This window comes from Felis catus, chromosome B3 (genome assembly GCF_018350175.1).
Source record: "Felis catus isolate Fca126 chromosome B3, F.catus_Fca126_mat1.0, whole genome shotgun sequence".
Classification (NCBI taxonomy): Eukaryota; Metazoa; Chordata; class Mammalia; order Carnivora; family Felidae; genus Felis; species Felis catus.
This window is the reverse complement of record NC_058373.1, coordinates 144,379,529-144,403,045: the sequence shown is the minus strand read 5'-3', so window position 1 is coordinate 144,403,045 and position 23,517 is coordinate 144,379,529. Positions and strand designations below refer to the sequence as shown.

At 47.3% G+C, this 23,517-nt stretch overlaps 1 protein-coding gene across 3 annotated transcripts in view; it reads right to left on the bottom strand.

Moving 5' to 3' along the window:
• Positions 1-294: 294 nt before the first annotated feature.
• Positions 295-23,517, bottom strand: part of RCOR1 (REST corepressor 1) — a 129,349-nt gene continuing 106,126 nt past the window's right edge. For all 3 annotated transcript variants that reach the window (XM_023256081.2, XM_045060562.1, XM_045060561.1), the window contains 8 exons: positions 23,026-23,187; positions 22,198-22,316; positions 18,835-18,913; positions 15,789-15,983; positions 8,948-9,025; positions 8,414-8,471; positions 7,674-7,903; positions 295-4,374 (listed from right to left, as the gene is read on the bottom strand). In XM_023256081.2, coding sequence (XP_023111849.2) covers positions 4,333-4,374; positions 7,674-7,903; positions 8,414-8,471; positions 8,948-9,025; positions 15,789-15,983; positions 18,835-18,913; positions 22,198-22,316; positions 23,026-23,187 — 963 coding nt within the window. In that variant the 3' untranslated portion in view covers positions 295-4,332. The remainder of the gene's footprint in view (positions 4,375-7,673; positions 7,904-8,413; positions 8,472-8,947; positions 9,026-15,788; positions 15,984-18,834; positions 18,914-22,197; positions 22,317-23,025; positions 23,188-23,517) is intronic.

The window sequence follows — 23,517 nt, the reverse complement described above, 5'->3', positions numbered from 1 at the left end:
ACCTGAGCCGAAGTCGGCCGCTTAACCCACCGAGCCACCCAGGTGCCCCCAACCGCCGCCAGCTTTATGAACTCACGCACCTCAACTTGGTCCCAAGCATAAGATCATCCTACGTTAGAAAAGAAATGCAGCTCAGGGACAGCTACAGGCTAAGAACAGGAGGCATCCCTGGCTGCGCCCACAGGGTGCCATTCTGGGGGATTTAGACACTCAGAGGCCCCAAGGCCCAGTGCAAAACGCCACCACGTCTGAGGGCGGGGCTCTGCTTGGGTGCAAAGTGGAGGGTGCAGAAAATGGTTTTCTTTCATATTTTATTACATCAATGGCTTGAAAATTTTTATTTAACCTCAGCAAATATTAGAAATAGAAAAATGAATTCTGCAGAATTTCACAAATAAATTTTTCAATCTCCACTAACAAATGTTATCATTCAATGGCTAAGCAATTATAATGCTATGAACATTCACCACAATGAATGTGCCGATATAGAAAACAGGCAGAAAGAGACATTAAAATATTACTTACAACAGCATTATTACAACATATTTTCTTTAAAATTCCAACGTGGATTTTATCACTTCAAAAGATATACAGCATTTCCATTATATTTGCAAACTTAACCTTATACATCTTTTAAAATCTTGAAAAATTTTTAAGCAATCTAAAAAGCACTTAGCAAAGTTGATAGGTCTACATAATGGAATACTATCCACTCCAGTATAAACTTTAGTTTTCGGAGGTGACTGTAAACACTCATCATCACACAACATGCATAGACTACACTGACCTTCCTTCTGAATTGTAACATTGCTGCAATTGTGCTTTACTATCGTGAGGGAAGAGCTGCGGGGATCCGGGGGGTGGCAGAGAGAGGATTTGTTTCTGAGCATTGCACGAGATCACTAGGTTCAGATCAGCTGACTACCTTGAGTCCACTCGAAGCAAAGTTTCACTGGGTACTGAAAGCTGGACTCCTGGGTCACTAGGCTCGGACACAGGCTGGACGAGAGAGGAAGCGAGGCTCTCGTCGGGAGTGGGCTCCGTCTTTCCTTTGCTCCGCGAAGCAGGGATCCAGTTAGTGTAATGCACTGTGTGGCTTAGTTTTGGTACGCAAGTATACCAATAGTACATCTGATATTTAGAAAGACAAAAATAGGGCGTCGTTGAAATTTAAAGTGACGATGAGCACACTCAGAGTGGCATGTGACGTCTGAGGGAACTTTTACACACGGGAGACGACTCCGTAATTAGCCCGTAAAACGCAGCAACGTTTTCAGTTGCGCGTTTTCATCAGAGAGGTGTGCGACTATCGAAGGGTCTCACAGGTTACAAACTACCAAAGACCCTTCTGAGGAAGTGGTGTCCTGGTGGGCACAGATGTGCTGAGGCCACACAGTGGGTATGTGGTCAGCACGACGGAGGCCTGTACTTGCTGGGCAACAGAGCTACGTTACAGGACCGGTCACTGTTTCGGACCAGTCAGCACAATATTCAAGTAACAAGGTGTTTAAATGGATACGTGAAAACAATTTTTTCCTAACGCCTTACACACCTACATAAAATTAAATAAAACAAACTTTTAATGCATATGCAATACAATTTATATCTTTTAGGATTTCTAAACTAAAAGTTAAACTATCATTTGCTTCAATGGTACTATATTTTGCACAATAACTTATACTTAGGAGAAATTTCCCACAAAAATATATATATAATTATGACATTCACATTGATCGTTTTTAAGAAGACAAAGCTTAAGTGAACATTGCATCCGAAGCAGCTGTCACTGTGGACCCTTACACATCCAAACACGACCTGCTATGCACCGAAGTCTTGATATGTTAAAAAGGGGGCTTCACATAAATAAGATCAATCACTCGGCTTTTAAAGCGAAGTAATTTCTTGCATTTACAACATCGTCGCAAAGACAGTGTAATGGAACGTCTGAAGCACAACGCTACCTCAGGCATGAAACTACAAGGGGGCCAGGCAAAGACGACCACCTTTCTAATCTTTCCAACCTCAGGTGAATGAGAATGCTATGCCTCTGCTCCGTGGAGGGACCAGAACCAGGCCGCTGTGGTCCGCCAAGCCGGAGCAGCGACCCTTCGGGACGGGGGTGCCCGTCCCGGTGCCCGGCGGCACGTAAGGGCACGGGGCAAGACACACGGGGGCCCGCCACGCTTCCGAGGAAGCGCCATCGAGCCAGCGAGCACTGCCAGAAGGGACCAGCTCTCCAGGCAAACGGCCCGGGCGTGCAGAGAGGGACAGGCCTCCGACCTACGGGCAGAATGAGACCCCTGCCGCTGCCCTGTTATGAGGAAGGAGGCCCCGAGAAGCAGCACAGAGCACCCTCGGCCTCGCTTCTCGCCCAGTGTCCCCTCGAAGCGATGTGCAAACTGCAGGCCGCCTCCTCTCCATGTTCGCCCTGCCATCTCCCAAAGCCAGAGCAGGCTCACACCCCGCGTCGTTCCTAAGTGTCACTGCGCTGCCCGCGCCAGCCTCCTCTCATGCCGTTCACACGCTCTTACCTGACCCACGGACACCCCGGGAAGGGACAAGATGACGAAGTCAGGAGAGTCCCACTTCACTCCCCTTGAGAATGACCTTTCTCTGGATTTCTAAAAATGTACAATTCCAAAGTCTAGGTTTCTAGCTGACCCTCTTCCTAAAGAGACAGTCAGCTGACCTTAAAAAAAAAAAAAAAAAAAAAAAAAAAAGGGAAAAAGCAAGGTGCTTGGGAGTCAAAACACATCAAATTTTAATTGCATATTTTAAATTCTTATGAATTCTGTTTGTGCCTTAAAGCATCTGCATTTTTTTTTTCTTTTTGGTATTGAAAGCAGGAAAAGTGTTTCAATGACGCAAACCTACGGCGACAGAAAAGCTCCTTCGACATAATATTTAGTGCGGGCTGCACGGACCGCGGGCGGGACACAGGGGACGCGAGAGGGCAGTGTGAGGTCTGTCCCTCAGCCCTGCAGCAGGTCCACAGTCCAGTATGAGATTAAGTGATTCTGGAAATCTCAGAACATTTATGAGAAATATTTACTTGTTCCCAGTCCAACCAAAAGGCATTACAGACCACTTTTGCACACTGCTTCTTTCCGTCTTGGTCTTCCTAGAGCCAACCAACGGGTCACTTCTCTGTCCTGTACTATGATAGTAAAAGGGGGAGGATGGAGGTTAGACGATCACATCAGCACATGAAGGACAAAAGGCTGTACGGGGTGACACGGTGTACCAGCGGGATGGGGAACACACAGCGTGTGGCTCTCTGAAGCCATCACCCGCCATTCTAATCCCGTTTATGGAGCTGACCTGACATTTAAAATCTGCACTCTGTCAGAATCTGCAGCAATTTCTCCCCTGTCTCCTAATCTCAGTGATGTTCTCTTTGGCAAGCAAGAAACTTTAAAGAAGAAGTAAGACACTAAAACAGAAAACGGGCCGGTAACGTGGTTTGCCAAAAGGAGAAGGCACCAATTCCAAATGCACGAGCACCAGGTGCAGTGGTGTGGACCGCGTCTCTTGGAGCCGGATGGCGGGGTGGGGGGAGGTGGGGGGCCGGGAAAGACAGAGCGGCACCTGTCCCGGGATTCCAGTGCTGAAAGCTGAAGGCAGAAAGTGTTGAGTCCACATTCCCTCTAAGCTGATGTCCAAGGACAGTTGCTGTGAATGAGCTTTCTACCAGCTGGGAAGGGAGAAGGGCGAGATTTGAGCCAGCTAAATTTACAAACCATAATTACACCCGATGTCTGGGGAGACGGGAGCTGTCTCGGGATGTTTGGCACGACGAAGGTTATAACGCAGTCTGCCAGCATCCTGCGATTTCCAAAGAAGCATGATATCGCTTAGGTGGACGCCTCAGACAAGAACAAGAGAAACTTTCTAAAAGGCCGACAGGTCAGTCATCTGAAAATCACACGATGCACGAGGTGGAACCGCAGGCCATGCAGGAGCAGAGTCGTGCCTTCCAAGTCGACTACCTGTTTGAAGCTGCTGACTGGGCAGAGCTGCCACGGGTGGGGCTCAGGAACTCCGACTGGGGAGGGGTCCCCGGGGTCACGGGAGGCGTGCGGGCCACGAGACTCCGCCAGCGCTGGGGCAGAGCGTGAGATGCGGCGGGCCTCTCTGGGGAGTGGCGCCAGCGTGGAGGATCGAGCACAGGATTAAGGCAGATGCAGCACAGGACTGGAAGTGTACGCCTTTTTTGGTAATAGCTGCTTGTCCACAGAGATGTGACGCAGATGGCTAGGTGATGGCGTGTGATACCTGATATCCTGGATAACACAGGCGTCCATACCAAGTGCTCAAAGCTGGCAGAGTTTCTCAGGAAGCAGATGCATATCTGACGTCTAGCACAGAAGCAGCCTGAGGAGAGGAGAAGGAAGAAGGACGGAAGCGTCAGAGCGCAGGTGAACAACTCAAGCCGCTACCTCTGGCGGACCCGAGAGGGCAGGAAGGTGTGGGCCCGCCCGGCTGCCCCGCAAACCCAGGGCCCTGCGGGCTCTCAGCACGGGGCCCGAGGAGGAGGCGGCAGGCGGCACGAGGGAGGCCTCTACAGCCAGGAGTCTCGGGCTCAAATCCTGGCTCTGCCGCTTTCTAGACGTGTATCCTTGGCGGAGGGATTGCTTTCTCAGTTTCGGCTTCCCTGTCCCCAGAATGCGCACAGTAACGACCCCCACTCCACAGGATTACGTAAAATCCCTGGGCCGACAGTAGCACTTGGGGCCGAACGCCCTGGCTGGAGGGGGTGCCGTGGCACGGGCCCCATTCAACCAACAGCCCCTGGCCCCTGCTGGGACGCGGGGACACACGGGAGAGTGAACACACGGGAGAGTGAAGGCTGCAGGGTCCTCTATGAAAGCCTCAAAGGCATTTCTTAACTGCACTCCCAAGTGTCCCAAGTATCTTACTCAGTGCTCACTGCTACCCTCATGATGTCCTTTTTTTAAAAACGTTGAAAAATTTTTTTAGGTTTATTTATTTTGAGAGAGAGAGAGAGAGAGAGAGAGCGCGCGAGCGAGCGGGGGGGAGGGGCAGAGCGTGACAAAGAACTGCAGGCAGGCTCTGCACCACCAGCACAGAGCCCAACATGGGGCTTAAAACTCATAAACCGTGAGCTCAGGACCTGCGCCCAAACCAGGCAGGCGTCAGACGCTTAACCGACTGAGCCACCCAGGTGCCCCTTGATGTCCTACTGCTGGGGGAACCACTGGGCTATAAACCCCAATCTGAAAACAGCTGTTCCTTCAATTGACATCGTAACCGATGAGAACAGTTGGCCGGGTCAGGGGCTTTGTGTTCATTCTGTAACTGTGAGTGAGACTCTACCTCCAAGCCGGTCATGGTCCGCATCCCCTCACCCGGACACGCATCCACCCCTCGCCGGGAACGGCATCCTCGTCCACCTCAGAGAACTCGGAATCTCAAAAGCTCAAAACCCGTGGGCCGCCTGCCCTTTCTCAGCCCCGAAGGAAACGGCCTACAGCTAACAGTTACGTTACTAGAACTTCTGGCAGTTCTCAAGGCCTCCCCCCTCTTTGTGCCGCATAACACATAAAATCCGAGGGCAGAAGGGGCGGGCAGGACGCCAGCAGACATCTCTCTTAGCTGCTGGATTCCACAGGATACACAAGAACGAGGAGGCCAATTTCTGGGCACTGACTGGACAATTAACCAGGGCTCTTACAAGCCCCCCCGGGACACAGAACAGTAGCTGGTCCTGGTGGACACAGAACAGTAGCTGGTCCTTACAGATTCATTTCCTTTTGCAAACTAACGTATGGAGAACAGAAAAGCAGGGCGGTGGAGCGGGAAAGCGGGTACTACAGGGGGCATAAAAGGGACCAAAAAAAGGGAAATGAACTGTGGGGGGAGGGGGTGGAGATGGCCGAAGAGGGTGAGAACGTTTACAGACAAGATAAATGTTGTCCGCTGAGGACAAGTCAGGCGATGCCGCCAGTTCTGCGGAGAAGGCTGGGGAACCAGCTGCGTGGAAGATGGACCGCCAAGGCAAAACAAAGGCATGCCTGTGGTGGGAGGCCAGTCGTGGCTGGGCCAACGCTACCACAGACCCGGCAGAGAATGACCGGGCTATTTTCATGCGCGATCGACATGGTAAGTGGGCCGTGAAGAGTGGCCTTGTGGACTTTTTCAGGAAAAAAAGTAACTGTGAGGGAATGAAGCAGACATAAGAAAAGTAAGGAAAGTATACGCACAAGAACTGAGAGCCTGTCCCGTTGGTGGTGACCCTTGGTCCCAAATTTATGACCGTATTTTTAGGCTTACCCCTGCCAACACCTGCTTTGATAAAATCTGGAGAGTTTCCTATGATTTCTGCTTCCTGGCTCTAAAGCTGGAGAACATACATGGAAGAAAGCTTTCATTCCGGCAAATTCTAACGTTCCTTCCTTCATAATTCTCATCTTCTCAATGCTTCCTAAATTGAGTCCAGGACTTCAGAGAGATTAATCTGTTGCTAAAGGGGCGACAAGCACCGGGACAAACATCACTGCTGAGAGATAAAAACTTCCGCTTGTAAGCCGTTATGTTCCGGGGTCTCAGGCTCGGGGGAACCACTCACATTGTTAATAATACGAATTTTGCTATAAATGTTATCGACAGTCCAAAGATTTTCTGGCACAAAGCTCTAAAGAGCCCAACCCGCTGGGTGCGTCACGTTGGGCGGGGGGTCTCCCTGGTGAGGCACTCTGTGCTCGGCTCAAGAGGGGGTCTCTGGGCTGCTTCTACAGCCAGACCCTTGGAGCAAAGGGGGAGAACAGACAGTACTAACTAGGTAATTTCAAATCACTCCCGCGTGGTTTGGGGGAGCCTCTGATGAGAAGATTTTCCCGGAAAGCTCAACTAATCCTTAAAATTCTGTGAACAAACTCACACCAAAGTGATTGGCAATTAACTCTTACCTCTGCCCGGCCCCCTCCTCCTCTCTGTGGGAGTGCGGGTAAATACGTGGCAGGGCAGGCCAGGCTGGACGGGGAAGTGGCAGGTGACCCCGTCACAGGAAGCAGGGAGGTAGCAGATGGGTCTGTGCAGCCTCGGTAACCTCGTGCCTCATCTCTGCTGAGTAGGCGATGAAATCGGTATAGCTAACCTGGAGATTGCCAGAATGTCGGCCACCAGCCTGGAAGCTCCGGCCAAACACAGGACCCAGAACTGTCTCCATCAATACTTCAACCTGTTAGCCCCGACAGCATCAAAGCCTGGACGACTTGGGACAGCAGAGACGGACGCAGGAGCTCCTGGCTGGCTAGCCAAGCCGATTCACCAGTAAGGTCATTAACCTCCCACTGAGATGACAACACATTTTCGATACCGAGCTTCACCGACACTGCTCACGGCACTTCCGACTTACCGTTTTACGGCTGAGTTCTTACAGGACCTAAGGAAACTTTGGTAATGTGCAATATTTTGTGGCTGGAGAAAACCAGGATGGAACTAGGAATCTGTACAGGAATTAAAATGTGAGCAATATACCTAGTGACCAAAACTAACTGGTGTCAACACACATATTAAGGTTTTTATAGGGAAAAGTCAAGTCACTGACAGAGCTGAGAGCTAAAAATACTTCTCCAGCTGAGAAAGGCCATCAAAGAAGAAACTGAATATGGAGCATGAACCTGGCAGAGACCCTACTGTTTCAGATTTACCTCGTCTTCCTCTTCAGGCATCTTGATAGAATTATCTGGGGACTTGATAGGTTTCTGGCTACTGGGCCCGTTGGTCTCTTCCTTCCCATGTTCTGCCTCCCATTCTTGTAAAACTTCATCTATGTTGAAGCGGCGTCGATAGTTTACAAAAAAGTTTTTCACTTGTACCACTGATTTGTTCCCAATCACATCTGAGATCGCCTGAAAATCTCGGCCGTATTTCCTGATGGCTAAGGATGTAAGAGAGCACTGTTTTTCAATACAGGATAAAAACAACTTTTAAAACCCCACACAACTGAGACTTACCCCCCTTCCTTTAGATCCAGATAAGAAAACACATGGAGCTTTTAACTGCAGGCACGATCTTAATGTATTATACAGTGGAAAAAGCAGCAACCTAGATCTGTTTCGTAGATGACTGATCCAAGGCCAGTATGACCCTGTCATCCAGAAACCTGCACCTCCAGTCACGTATCCCAAGACGACTGATGTCACCCAGCCGGCACCCGGTGGACTTTGTGCATTCTTTTCCGGGTCCCTAGGACTAGAAGAGCTCCAACCATAAAACTCTTAACATTCAGTCTGCTGCTTTCAGGATTTTATACTTTCTGACCGTTTAGAACCCGACACACTCCTAAGAGCGTGTTTCAACACAAGTGGTGCCACGGGAGTGGGGTGGGGCATGACTCTTCCTAAAGGCACCTGCGGCCCCAAGCCCCTTACTAGGAGGACCCCCGTACCTTGTACTGCGAGAAGCTGCTCTTCCGTGGTCCAGCGTGCGTTACACTTCTGAGCGACCTGCACACCCAGAGGAGCCGTATGAGCATCACGCAGTTACAGGCGAGGGCATCCTCGTCAGACTTAATGAATCTTATTTTTTTCTTACAATTTCTCAGAATACCAGAATTGCAACGTCAATTGGGTTTATAAAGATTGTGTCTATAACTTTCTTTCTATGGGATGTATACTGGAGATACATTATAGAGATATTAAATTCTTTTTTTTTAATGCTTATTTATTTTTGAGAGAGACAGAAAGAGAGAGAGAGAGAGAGGGAGAGGGAGGACGGGAAGGAGGGAGACAGAGAATCCAAAGCAGGCTGAGCTGTCAGCAGAAAACTGGATGCGGGGCTTGAACCCATGAACCAGGAGACCATGACCTGAGCCCAAGTCCGAAGCTCCACTGACTGAGCCCCCCCAGGCGCCCCAATATTAAATTCTTAAACACATGAAACTTGGGTATGACTTCTAAGGTGATGGTCAATATAGTCCTACCTCTGGAAGCCGATACGGTTCTATTCCACCATCAAGTTTTTCTTTAAGAGCACTGTTCGTCTGTTTAATATTCTGAATCTGAAAGAAAGGAAATTTTTAAATTTTAAAAATGAGCAACTTTTGTAAAGGTATGAAAAGAAAACAGGGGTGCCTGGGTGGCGCAGTCGGTTAAGCGTCCGGCTTCAGCCAGGTCACGATCTCGCGGTCCGCGAGTTCGAGCCCCGCGTCAGGCTCTGGGCTGATGGCTCGGAGCCTGGAGCCTGTTTCCAATTCTGTGTCTCCCTCTCTCTCTGCCCCTCCCCCGTTCATGCTCTGCCTCTCTCTGTCCCAAAAATAAATAAAAACGTTGAAAAAAAAATTTAAAAAAAGGTATGAAAAAAAAACAGAACTAAAAAAAAAAATAAGAGAAAAAACCAAGAGCAAAGAAGTTCCTAATCTGTATGGTAACCAAAATTCGAGGTCGCTATAGTATCCCTTCAGAGCATCTACCAAGATTCTTTAACGGACTTGCTTAGGGCAGCAGACAAGGGACAACAGGAAGGAGGGCATGGTGGCTAAAAGGCTCCTGCGTGCCCAGCCCTAATTCACAACTTGAGAACATGTCACCCCGAGCGGCGGAACCCACATCTGAAGCCTGACACACAAGACCAGGCCACGCCTGGCTTCCCGCCACGCGGACCGAGCGGAAGCCGCCGAGAGGCAGTGCTCTGCAGGCCGGCAGGTGCACCTCCCGGGGCCCGGCGCGGTCCGCCCAGGCACCCCCTGCGCAGGAGCCCACAGGGCGGCCTTCTTTCACGAGGAGAAAGCAGAAAGCAGCGTGTTACCTTCCCACAGCCTAATTTTGGCCAACTGTAATTCTTCACTTTCTCACAAATTAGATCTTTTCCACGTGACCGTATTGATTCGACGCACCTCATCTTTCACTGCCTCTGAGTAATCGAAAGACAGACATGAACAATACCAGCCACTGAATCGATCCACCGGACAATCCGCTGGACTTGCGCACGGACTCCTGAAGGAGCTGGGCCTGGGAACGGGCTCCCTCTCAGCTCCACGTGCAGGGGCGCCTCCGTGCCAAGGACCAGGGGGGCATCAACCCTAGGGCTTTTCATTTCTAAATAATCCCATGGGCAAAAAAGCAAGCAAGGGGAGGATCAGATTCATTTTCCCAAATAAAACATCAGAGACACTCCGGAGCAGAAGGTGCCCTCAAAAGCAGCAACCTTATTAAGGCAAACGAAGAAAAAGCAGGACTTTGAGAGGTGGGGGATGGTGGTGAAGGACACAGCCCCGCAGACCCTTTAATAATTCTCTCCTCCTTGAACAATCTTTTCCTACTTAGACTCAAATTTCATTTTCAAGTACTTACACTTCACAGAATTCCAATTTTGCATTTCCTTTCCTGGGTTCACTTCTTCTGAAAGGTTTAAAGGGGAGTGGAGATGTACAGGGGACTGGCGGCCCCGTGAGTAGGACCAGCACTCTAGGGACGAGGAAGTGACCCTGTCTGCCACTAGTAAGGGCCTTAAAGCCTGCCAGACACACGGCCCACGCCAAGTGAGAACACAGAGACAACTGAAAAGAAAAATAAAGGAAATGTGCATAAAATCTGCTCTATAGTAAAACCAAAACTGAAGACCTCGGTTTTCTGAAATTTGCTTTAGTTTATTTTTGAAAAGGTACAAGTCAGAAGAAAATAAACTGGTACCAGAAATTCACCCACAGTAAGTTCTCGGGAAAGTAACACCCAATTCTCAGACCGGCACCGTGTCACAGAACGCTCTCTGACGCGACGTCATGCTGAAGCCGGGCCATCTGACACGACGGCCACCGCCCGCAGCTTGCTACTAAGCACCTGATATGTGGCTGATGCAGCTAAGGAACTGAACTTCTCATTTCTTCTACTTCAATCCAAACTTAAATGTAAATAACCACACGTGTCTACTGGCTACCCCGTCCAACAGCACGGTCTTAAGACTCCTGCCCAGAGCTCTCAGGTACCAACCACCCATAAAATGCTGCAAGGGCATGTTCAAGGCTATGTTCATAATTCAAGGTTATATTCAGTGACATAAACTTGTGACAGAAAATTAACAAATTCTCAAAAGAATCAGCTATCCAGAATACTACATGCCTCCCAGCATTCCGGTTACTATGTTGTTCTATTCATTCTGCCTGGTTGTTTACACAGGTAAGAAATGGGGTATATATTGCATTGTGAGTAAGTAATACACATTTCCTAAGGAGACCAACCTATTCACCACATGCATTTTCTCTCTGAAATTGATAAAGAAGCAGAGATTACATAAGTGACTATACAGAATACCTGCAAATTCTGAACTAAAAGCTCTAAATTCTCATTAACCTTCACCTCTCTTCCTAATGCATTTTCCTTATTAGAAATACTCAGTGTTTATGAATAAGAACAGGGTTTGGTTACCATCATGCCAGTTGGAAAGGAAGCCAGAGTGGCAACAAGCTGGGTAAAAAATAGGATATAAAGGGGCGCCTGGGTGACTCAGTCGGTTGAACGTCTGTCTGCCTTTGGCTCAGGTCATGATCTCAAGGCTTGTAAGTTCCAGCCCCACGTCTGGCTCTGTGCTGACAGCTGGGTGCCTGGAGTCTGCTTCAGATTCTGTGTCCCTCTCTCTCGGCCCCTCCCCTGCTCGTGCTCTGCCTCTCTGTCTCAAAAATAAACATTAAATTTATTTATTTACTTTTTAATTTATTTTTTATTTAAAAAAAATTTTTTTTAACATTTATTCATTTTTTGGGAGACAGAGAGACAGCACAAGCAGGGGAGGGACAGAGAGAGGGGGAGACCCAGAATCCCAAGCAAGCTCCAGGCTCTGAGCTATCAGCAGAGCCTGATGTGGGGCTTGAACTCATGAAACGTGAGCTCATGTCCTGAGCCGAAGTCAGATGCTTAACCGACTGAGCCACCCAGGCGCCCCTAAATTTTTTTTTAATAAAATTAAAAAAAAATAAAATTTTAAAACATTAAAAAATTTTAAAGCGACCAGCATTTAAAGAAAAAAACAAAATAGCAGTCAAGTTCGCCTGGTGCCTTACCTAGCGACTTTTTTTTTCCTACCTTCCTGTGTGACCCTTTCATTCTCTACTCAGAAAGACCCAGCGCAACAGGCACTGGCCGCCGGCTAATCTAAGAGCTGTCTGCCCCTAGCCCCCTTCTGGCATCTTCGACAGAGGCTGGTGGTCCTCCTCGGGGCTAGGAGGAGCCGTTTTGCAAAGATGCGGCACGCAGGGAGGACAGGAGTTCCCGGGAAGGTAAAATCTTTTCCTGCTGGAAGGACGGGAGGGTCGGCCCCGCCTCCGGCCCCTCTCCATCGGCCCCCAGTGCAGACGCGAAGGCCACAAAATGGCTTTGGAAGCTTCCAACGGGAGCCAACAAGCGAGATGAAAAGCAGGTTACGCTAAGAATGGTGGAGGAGAAAATGCAAAAGAATCCGGGTCTGTCACAACACCGTGAACAAACGGACTAATGCCCGGAGCCACCGATGCTGGGATTTCTTGCTATTTGATAAAAATAAATCCTCAATTGTTTAAGCTGCTATCAGTCAGGTTTTCTGCTATTTTCATGTGAACCCTTCCCTGGGACACCACCACATGTGGAAGCATCCAGATAAAATGGCCATTTGTGAGTCGACAAGTGCACTCGGCAGCAACCCCGACAGGCTGTGAGGGGGGCAGGCGACCTGTCTCCTCTGTTAGCGATGAACCGAAGCCCCTCTATTCCACGTGATTCTCAGTAGCTACTTTCAAATAAAAAAGTCCTGCTCCTGACTCTGGCCATGAAACCAAAGACAGTTCTATCTAGTGTACTGCGAAGTCAGTAACACCTGCGAGCAAGAAGGGCCTCATTTTCTCTGCTCAAAACATTAACATCAACCAATGAGCGTCAGGAGTCCGCTCGGCACAGGGGGAGACAGTTCCCTCCAGGAGGAAGGAGGACGAAAATGCGGGTGGGGGCTCCAGGCCCCGTTCAGAGAGCCCCTCCAGCACCAACAGAGCTTAAAACACTCTCTCACTCTCTCTCTCTCTCTCTCTCTCTCTCTCTCTCTCTCTCTCTCGCAGCCCTCAGACAGCCTGTAAGATCAGGCAGGCAAGGATTAATCTCCTCATTTGAAAAGAGGCCCAGAAAGATTAAGTGACTCTCCCAAGATTAGGGTGCAACTGCGCCAGCAGCCAAGCGTAGGAGCCAATCCTCTGACTGCTCGGGGAACACTTGGTCCTGCTGTGAGCTGTCCCCCGCCCCGAGCTGCCAGACCAGGGCACAGACCCCTCCTCTCATCTGGGAAAGGACTGCCAGCCTCCAGTTTAACCTTCTAAGGAACCAACAAATCAACAAATCAAAAGCAGCAAAAACTACAAGTAAACCATCAGTCCACAATTTGCCTCAAATTCCAGAGACAGAAGGATGGGGGAGGGGCAGGGCACTAACGAAGGGACAACAGTCAGCTGGCTACTCCGCTGAATTTGCAGTTTCAATGTACCGCGTAATGATGAGCCGTTCCCCATACCAGGGCAAATAATCAGAAAAGGATTATCATAAAGTAGCAAATATCCAGGGAGAACTCTGACAAAGCCCCAAACACAGAGGCGGCAGAACATGGAGAAAGTGACAGATCTGTGCTGCTAGGGGAGGGATCACGTTCACGAATCACAGGGGTGGCTGTCTAGTTTAATGTTAATTCTCTATTTTGATCTAGAGATTCAATACAATTCCATAAAAATTCTAGCAGAATTCTTTTTCGGGACACCAAGAAGGTGAACCTACATTTTCTATGGAAACACAAAGGGCCAGGAGAGACAATCTTGGAAGACCTATCACTGGCCCAGACACTCAGGTTTGTAAGGCCCCTGGAATCGAGGCAGGATGGTGCCAGTGAAGACGGACAAACACGCCAAAGTCACAACAGACCACACACACACAGACGCTGCATTTGAAACAAAGATCCCCATCACTGCAGCGGGAAAAGGATCGTTTTTGTTTTCGTTTTTTTTCCAATAAACAGCCCTGTTAACCAGATAGCCACGTGAAAAACAAAATGAATATCCACCCTATATGTAACAGCATACACACAAAAACATTTCCAGATAGACGGAAGACCAAAATGTAAAGGCAAACAACACTTAAGACAGCGTGGGAGAATATCTTCATACTCTTAGTAAAGGTTCTTACCAAAACTGAAAAGAGCACTAACTACAAAAGAAAAGAATGAGAAACTAGACTACCTTAAAATTAAGAACTTCTGTTCATCAAAAGGTGAGCCTCAGAATGGGAAAGGGGAAGTAATTCTGACCCACCCCCGGCGGGGGGGAGGGCGGTAATACTTTGGCAAGGCCTGACGACATTTCTGTTGTCACACCTGATGGGGCAAGGTCACAACCGCTGGCATCTAGAGGCCAGAGATGCTGCTTAACATCTCACGATGCACAGGACACTCACAACGAGGAATTCTCCGGGCCCAAATGTCAACAGTGCAACAGTTAGTGAGTAAGCCCTAATGCAGGCCAACCAAACCTCACATAAATTGGCAGCCCACCGTGGAAAACTGTTTGGCACTATTCTAGAAAATGCTGGACACAGGCATACTCTGTAATTCCACTCTTAGGTGTACATGCAACAGAGATGCATACATAATACAGCAAGAGTCAAAGAAACATCCACGTCGGCATTAACTGGTCAACGGCCCCAAATGGGAAGCAACCCAAATGTCTAGTAATAGTACAGTGGATAAGTTTTAGGATATTTATACAACAATGAGAAAGGACGACCTGGATGGATCTCATATGTTGAACGATGCTGGGCATAAGAGAAACTACATCATATGACTTTGTTTATATAAAATCCAAAATGAATAAAAATGATGTCTGGTTTAAAACGTCAGACCAGTGGCCACCAACTGGAAGGAGGTGGGTAATGAGTGAGATGGGCACTAGTGAAGCCTGGGAGGCAAGGCTGAGTCCCCTCGGGGCAGCAACTAAACTGGGAAATGAGGGGCAGCTGGGTGGCTCAGTCGGTTAAGCGTCCGACTTCGGCTCAGGTCATGATCTCACCGTTCATGAGTTGGAGCCCCGCGTCGGGCTCTGTGCTGACAGCTCGGAGCCTGGAGCCTGTTTCAGAGTCTGTGTCTCCCTCTCCCTGCCCCTCCCCTGCTCACTCTTGTTTCCCTCTCAAAAAAATGTAAGTAAATAAATAAACATAAAAAAAATGTAATAAAAGGGGACATGAATGGGGCTTGGGAGGCTGCAGTTCATCTCTTGATCCAGATGGTGGCCGTGTGGTGGGTGTGTTCACACTATGAAAATTCACCCAGACACATATACACACTGTGTGTGTGTGTGTGTGTGTGTGTGTGTGTGTGTGTGTGTGTATTAAAGATATACATATATACCTTTAGTTTCAAAGTCAATTTAAGAAACATCAATGTGGGCATGCCTGGGCGGCTCAGTCAGTTAAGTGACTTCAGCTCAGGTCACGATCTCACTGTTCCTGAGTTTAAGCCCCATGTCAGGCTCTGTGCTGACCACTCAGGGTCTGGCGCCTGATTCAGATTCTGTGTCTGTCTCCCTCTCTCTCTCTGGCCCTTCCCTGCTCACTTGCTCACTCTCTCTTTCTCTCTCTCTCAAAAATGAATAAACATTAAAAAAAATAAAAAAATTTAAAAAAGAAAGAAATATCAATGGATCAGTACCTAAGTCTTCGGTCCAGTTCCTTAGAAATAAAATGCCCTTCAGAGGCTTGTGGAAAGAGGACACTCAGGTGTGAGGAACACACAGGGACCCCCGAGCGTCAGTGAGCCCCGACCCGCGGTACCTGCCGCTTGATGGAGACCAACTCCATGTCTAGCTGCCTTAGCACCGTGGTGGCCGCAGTGGCGTTGGCAGAAACAGCCTCCACGTCTTCTTGAGAAAGAAACATTCCTTTCGGAGGTTTCCTTTTTGCTCGATTTTTAGCTTGCGTACTATGTTTCTCCTTTTTGATCTGAGGAACTGTCTCCGTAGGGGGCACCTGCATGGTACACAGATTTGAAAAATGAGACTCCAAAACGTGAAAATGCCAGATGAACAGTAATACGCCTACTTTCCTAACATGGCTCTAAACCCTCTGACAAATACCATGCCGTATCGTAATCACCATCGACAAACTAACAGGCAGTTAACAGAAACACTGGCCATTGAATGTTGGCTGAACACTTCTAAGTAGAATCCACTGCCCTCCTATATAAACACAACCTTTTTCTATCACTGTGAGCCTCTGGCAAGAAGCGTTCTGAGCTTCCTGCAGTAATACAGGAAGAAAAGAGGTCTGTCTTCTCTTCTGGTGTGCTTTGTGTATGTGAATGGTGAGCTCCTTTATCCTAACAGTTCTTGGCCAAACAGATGGACTTAGGGCCACAAAAAGATAAAAGGAAAAAATGATTCAGCACATACATAAAACCCATTTAAATTCTTTAACTCTATACAGAAGTTTATAAAAAATATAAACTTCCACATGTAACTATGACTGTTTTTCATATACCCTCCTTTTGGATGACACTTAACTTTTAGGGCAACCGTATAATTTGCTTCAAGAACATACGCTGCCGTTTGATAATGCGTGACCGCTGCTAATTTTTTTAAGTGCTTTCTCTAAAACTGAAACGTTTGGAAATGAAATGCAATAAAATCTTGGCAAGGAAAGGATACTGTCCTGATAACAATTTTAAGAAGTTTTTGTAACAGTTCATGATCTCATCTTGTTAGTGTATTAACATTTGCTGATGAAGCCGAGAATATGTGCAGGTTTTCTGCTTCCTATCTTAAAACACTGACATAAATCGACCCTGCAGACTACGACGGTACCAGTACATTCTTGAACAGGTGGTAACAGACAGTACATAAAAATGTCAGTAGGCAATAAACTACATCTCGTCTGTAACAGCTCTATGCTGTTTAGCAGAGATCACCTACTGACCACGTGCCTGTTTTCACAACATTTTAGTACAGAAAGAAACTTAAGATGTAAGTCATTTTTCTTTTAATCGGGAACCGTGCTACATTAAGACTTACGGAAGTTAAAGCAAGCCTTTCCCCTTTCATTTAAAATGTTCCCCTGAAGAAGCTGACAGATAATGATGTATCAAGACAAAGCTTCTTAACTGTAGGTACAATTTGATTTCCCAAAGAGTCTAACTTCGCTAACCCTGAAAATGATCTTGTTATTTGGGCTGGAGTGCCATCCAGAAAGAATGATCAGTTTTCAGTTTGGTGACACATAGCCTACCAAATGAAGCCTTAAAAATGTAACTAGAAGACTTTGACCCAACAATTCACCTTCCAGAAATTTGTTCCAGTGGAAACAATTAAGTGAACCAACATTTAATCATGAGACCAGCATTTCAGCATTGTTTATAACAGCAAAAAGCACGGGGGGGAAACTGATAAAAAAGCCCTAAGACTGCTTAACTGAATTATGAAAGATGTGTAGGATAAAATAACATGCTAATAACAGCTATGTACACAAAATGTATCTGGCATAAAAACATGTTCAAGAAAGACCAAATTTAAAAGGCTTCAGAAATGATATATTGAGATCCCATTTTATGTTTTTACAAAAGCAAGTATACGGTCATAAGTGTGTATATAGGCATATACATTTCATGGAGTCATCTGGAAAGAGTCACCAAAATGTTAGCAGTGATTAAGGGTGACAACATCATCATTTTCTTTTTCTCCTTTTTGTTTAGCTGGATCTCCTACTTTGCCTACAAAAAGCATGTATGTTTGACGCGATTTTAAAGTTCAGGCGTGCCTGGCCCTTTTGTCTTTCCAGGCCGAAGAACGGCTCTTCTCCTACTTCAGAACCTTCCAAGATCGAGAACTCTTTGAGGTTTTACTGAAGCTGCAGATACAGACTCTCTTCAGGAAAGCACTTCTACGAACTTACATATAAAAGTCATAACCACGCTGGGATCCAACACTCCAGCCTGAACTGGGGCCGATGGACTAAGGGGCCCTTCCTTCCAGGGACTGTAGTGCTATCCTCCCTGCAAGGGCTCTGCCGCAGGGGATGCTGTGTTGTCGGGGCTTTCCAGTCTGTGCCAAGGAGCCCCGGGTTTCCCTGGGGGGCCCTCAGGGATCCCACATAGGCCTTATTCAATTTTTATGAATGGGCAAAATAACCTAAGACTGCAACCCATTTCAAAAGGCTTAATAAGATCATTCAGACACCCCATCGTTCTCAGTGAAAAGTTCACAATCAAGAAATGTCATAAATATACACAGAAAAAAAGTTATATACAACTGTAGGAATTCATGGGCCTCTCGAATCTTCTGACATAATGATTTTTAAGATGTGAAAGATTAAAAATTCCCCATGTGTGAGGCTCGCTGCTGTAGGACCTACGCTGCTGTTTCTGAGTAACGGGAAAACTTGCCCTGAGTCCCTGCCAGCCCTCTGCAGTGCACTCATGACCCAGCTCATGACCCCACTGTGCAGGCCCCTGCGCCGGCCATCGAGAGGACATCCCGAAGGCTGAGAGGAGGAACCAAGCCCTCACCTGGTCCTCACCAGTACCACGCCCACACTCGTTAACTACTGGGCTGATGGCCTGGGAAAGAAGGCAGTGAGGACGGCTGCCCAATGAGGACAAACTCGTTACTCAGTAATGCTATCGCTTGCTTTCGGGCTTCCTTTATTCCTGTTTCTTGGCAAACAAAATTCTAAAGTCTATACAGCAAAGTTAGTATTGTTTAAAAAGTCATTATCATGACGCCTTGTACATAGCAATAAATATATTAAATAGAATAAGTAAGAGGAATGTTTTACGTATGGTACTAATAAAATTTATTTGCCTAAACAATACTAGGGAAAAAAATACCTCCTTTTTGCTTTCCTTGTTTTGATCAATCTCAATGTCAATGGGGTTATTTCCATTTGTTTCTTCCAGTTCATCCTCACTGGAAGGCAAGAACAAGTTACTGAAAGACTATTTGGTACTAATTCTATTTAATATACAAATATAAGCAATAAATTGATTTAATGACAGATTTAATACAAAATCAGTATGTTTTCAGATTGCCGAGATAAACATTTTTACAATTCAAATAAATTAAAACCAACTCCTAGTTCTCTTACTCTAAATGATTAAAACAACAACAACAACAACAACCTACTGAAATAGATTTTTAACTTCTGGATCAGGTCTAGAACATTGTTGCTTCATATTTGTAAAATGTTTCTTCTCAACTCTCAACTGAAAAGATCAAATTTAAGGCATTTATGTAACTGCCCCGTAATCATCTTGTGGTGGGCTAGGACACAATCATTACATGTAACTGAGAAATTACTCAAAAATAAAGTCCCCATGCGCTGGGAACAAATCCCCAAAAAGTGAAACTCCACTTCAAGTCCCAAGTATACACTCATGACTCAATCCAAGAGCCAGGAGGGGGAGAGTCTTTTGGCTCTGGATAAACTGAGATTTTAAATTAGGTTAATTTTAAAAAGAACATTCACATTGACATGGTACTTCAAATGCCTTTCTTTATAGCCTTCCACGTGTTATTATTTTTTTAAAAGAGCTCCATAGTAGAGCCTTTACTTTGAAAAGTAAGAAAACTGAGGATCACAGAAGCCGAGCACAGCTTGCCCCAGTTTCCCCCCAGTTACATCCAGTTCATCGTCCCACCGTCTCAGGATCCGGCCCAGATGGCCGTGCTACCTTCCTGTGCTGAGTTCTGGCCCAGGAGAGAGTTCAAAAGGAGAGTGAGCCAGGGCTGAGGGACCTCTCTCGTCCCTGCTGTCCCTTCCACCAATCCCTCAGGTCTAGCGCCCCGGTCTGCACAGGTGCTCAAGGGCTCAGGCTCCCCACCGGGGGCTGGGGGAGGGTGTGTGTGGGGGGGGTGGGGGGGGCGGTGCGGGGGGACAGGTGCTCTCAGGGTCGGTGCACAGAGAAGCACCGGGGAGCGGAGCCTGTGCTGAGGGTGGGGCAGTAGATGCTCTTACCGTTTCATACTCGGGGGACAACAAACCCCAACCTATTCTTTTAGTTAACTCTAATTTCAGGGTTAGCAGAGTACAGCTGTCTGTAGTACAAGACTTTGTTTATAAAAAGTAAATGAGTCCTAACGTATAATGGAAATAAATATTTTTAATCAAAAGTTATTGGAACATAAAAACAAATGCATTAGCATTTGCCACTTTTCTTTGATTACTAAGAGCACTAAACCAAAAACAGACCCACTAGTATATATGCTGCAGACCACACAGCATCCAGACGTATCAAGGTCAACACTTTTACAGACTCTTACAGCTGGAGAGTGCTTGGCAGACGTTCCCACCATTGCCCCCACTTTACAGCTGGGCCCACGGATGTGAATTCTCCAGAAGTCATACTACCACTTTGTTCCCACGATATCCTATTTAAAATCATAAAATACCCTCCTGAGATGGGGCCATGGAGATCAGATAGTCTCTCTCCCTTCACTTCATTTGTATTATTAGTTAAAAAAAAAATAACATTACAGGGGCGCCTGGGTGGCTCAGTCGGTTGAGTGTCCGACTTTGGCTCAGATCATGATCTCGCGGTCCGGGAGTTCGAGCCCCGCGTCAGGCTCTGTGCTGACAGCTCAGAGCCTGGAACCTGCTTCGGATTCTGTGTCTCCCTCTCTCTCTGCCCCTCCCCCGCTCACGACCTGTCTCTGTCTCTGTCTCTCTCAAAAATAAATAAACATTAAAAAAAATTTAAAAATAACATTACAGGAGCATCTGGGTGGCTCAGTCATTTGAGCGTCAGACTTTGGCTCAGGTCATGGTTTCGCAGTTTGTGAGTTCGAACCCCACGTCGGGCTCTCTGCTGTCAGCGCAGAGCCTGCTTCAGGTCCTCTGTCCCCAACTCTCCCTGTCCCTCCCCCACTTGTTCTCTCGCTTTCTCAATAAATAAATAAATTAAAAAAATTAAAAAAAAGCATTACAGAAAACGTGGAAAACAAATTTCAAAAAGCAACCAACCTAACACAAAAACCACTATGTCCACTTGCTGCCTTCTAGACTGTGAGCAGCTTCATTTTAGAGTTGAGGAGGCGGAGGCTCGGGGAAGAGGCGTGTGGCACTGACCCCGCACGTGAGTTCACACCACCTCCGGAGTGAGACTCCAACCTGCCTCTGCGCGTGAGCACAGGGCCGCCCCCTGCTCTGCGCCATCTGGCGGAAGTGTTGGCTGGGATGTATCCTACTCACCAAGCTATCCCTATAGCTGGTTTCCTTAGGAAGAAGAATCACAGAATGTTTCCCTCCCTCTCACACACAAAATAGACGGTCAAGAAAGGGATTAGGGAAATCTAAACTGTACTGTCATCTTTTAACACACCAGACATAAAAACGTGGCAAACAAATCTTGTGTAAGTATACCCAAAAAAATTCTACCTAGGCAATAATAGATTTCCTTCTTATTAAAAGGAGACACCCTTCAGCGGTATGCAAGAGTATGTGGAAAAGTTCGTTCATTTAAACTGGAAGTTTCTTGGGGTGCCTGGGTCGTTCAGTGGGTCAATTCTTGATTTCGGCTCAGGTCATGATCTCACAGTTCGTGGGTTCGAGCCCCGCGTCGGGCTCTGTGCTGACAGCTTGCAGCCTAGAGCGTGCTTCGGATTCTGTGTCTCCCTCTCTCCCTCTCTCTCTGACCCTCCCCCCGTTCACGCTCTGTCTCTGTCTCTCGGAAATAAACGTCTAAAAAAAAAATTGAAAAATAAAGAAATAAGGTGGAAGTTTGCTGAATGCAGGAAGAAGAGAGTGGTAAGAAACGAATACCCAAAGACCGGTGGGCTCACGCGTTAATGATACAGCTCACGAACGTTACTGAAGAATATTTTTTTTTTTAATTTTTTTTTCAACGTTTATTTATTTTGGGGACAGAGAGAGACAGAGCATGAACGGGGGAGGGGCAGAGAGAGAGGGAGACACAGAATCGGAAGCAGGCTCCAGGCTCTGAGCCATCAGCCCAGAGCCTGACGCGGGGCTCGAACTCACGGACCGCGAGATCGTGACCTGGCTGAAGTTGGACGCTTAACCGACTGCGCCACCCAGGCGCCCCCGTTACTGAAGAATATTTGTGTACATCTGGCTCCACCAGGAAGGCATTTGGGGAACCCCCTTTCCTTTGGGCACCGACCGCCTCTTAGAAATTCTAGTGACCCGAGAGATCCCCCACGCGAGGACACACCACCTCCAGGCAGGAACTGACCTCTCCTCCCGCTCCCGCTTCTGTTTCCGAGCGTGGCGGTCCATCACACTGGTTTTAGTCCTTGTCTTCTTCCAGGAGTAGTAAAATTTCACCAGACTTGCTATAGATTTATCAGGAAGCTAAACATAAAAACTGAGTTGGTTTCGATTTAGAGCTGATCGTTACAAATCAAGTGTGCTTAGATACGGTTAATAAGGATGGTCACACACACAGAAATGTTTTAAGGCACAATCCTTTTCTCTGAGAAGAAGATTCAAGAAGAACTCTCATCGGTACATTTCCAAACTAGTGCAGTGTGACTGTAAGTGAAACTCAGCCCAGGAAGGATCGCCAAAGGCAGGCTGAGACGAACCCAAGTTTTCATACACCTAAAGTGTCTAGCCTAACTCCTAGGTTATTTTTTAAAAATTCACTTTAGCACTCGTGCAACCATCAATAAAAGCTTTCCTGGTAGGAGTCCACCAAACAGCCTTCTAGAATATAAGAGATAAGCCAACCTTCCCCAGGCAGACAGGGTTCCACGAGGCGCCACACCTCATCAAACAACCATCAAAGACGCTTTCTATCGGATTAATGTGGGGAGTCCCAACAAGAGAGATGGGGATGGGGTGGCGGGGGGCTCGTGTTACAGCTGCTCCCAAGCTGGGAAGTGCCAGGAGATGCTTTGCTCCTGTCACTTGAAGCCTCTCATCTACTCCACGGCAAGCATGAGCTGCTCTGTTCAACACGAGAATATCTCGGCTTGCGGATGACATCCCTATCTTTCAGGTATGCTGCAGGGGAGAGAGGCTGGGAAAAAAAGAAAAATCAGTGGTTTCATCTACTTACCATTTGTTGGATTCTATGAAAAGTTTTCCCATGAAAACTAAAGGCTTGCTCAAACAAGACTTTATCTTCCACAGTCCACTCATCTGGGAAGGGGGTAAAGTTGGGCAAATCAGCCAATGACTTTTCAATATTATGCTTATGCCAAAAGAGCATCCCAAGAGCCTAGAAAAATAGTATCAGTGAAATTTTAGACCAAAGACGTGAGTGAAACATTAAAATGGAAATGAGGTTGGCAAAAGAAGAGCACGCACGCCCCTGCAGCCCGGGAAACACTGCTACGCGGCTGATGCGTGCGCACTCCCGCGAGACACGCTCCACTGTGCTCACTTCTCAGATGAGAACACGGTGGCCCTGAGAATTAAGTCCTTGCCAACGGTCCAGGGCTGGTAGGTGGCAGAAGCAGTGTGGCCCTAGAATTTGTGCTCTTTATTTATTTATTTTTGAGAGCGAGCATGCGTACAAGTGGGGAAGGGGCAGAAAGAGAGAGAGGGG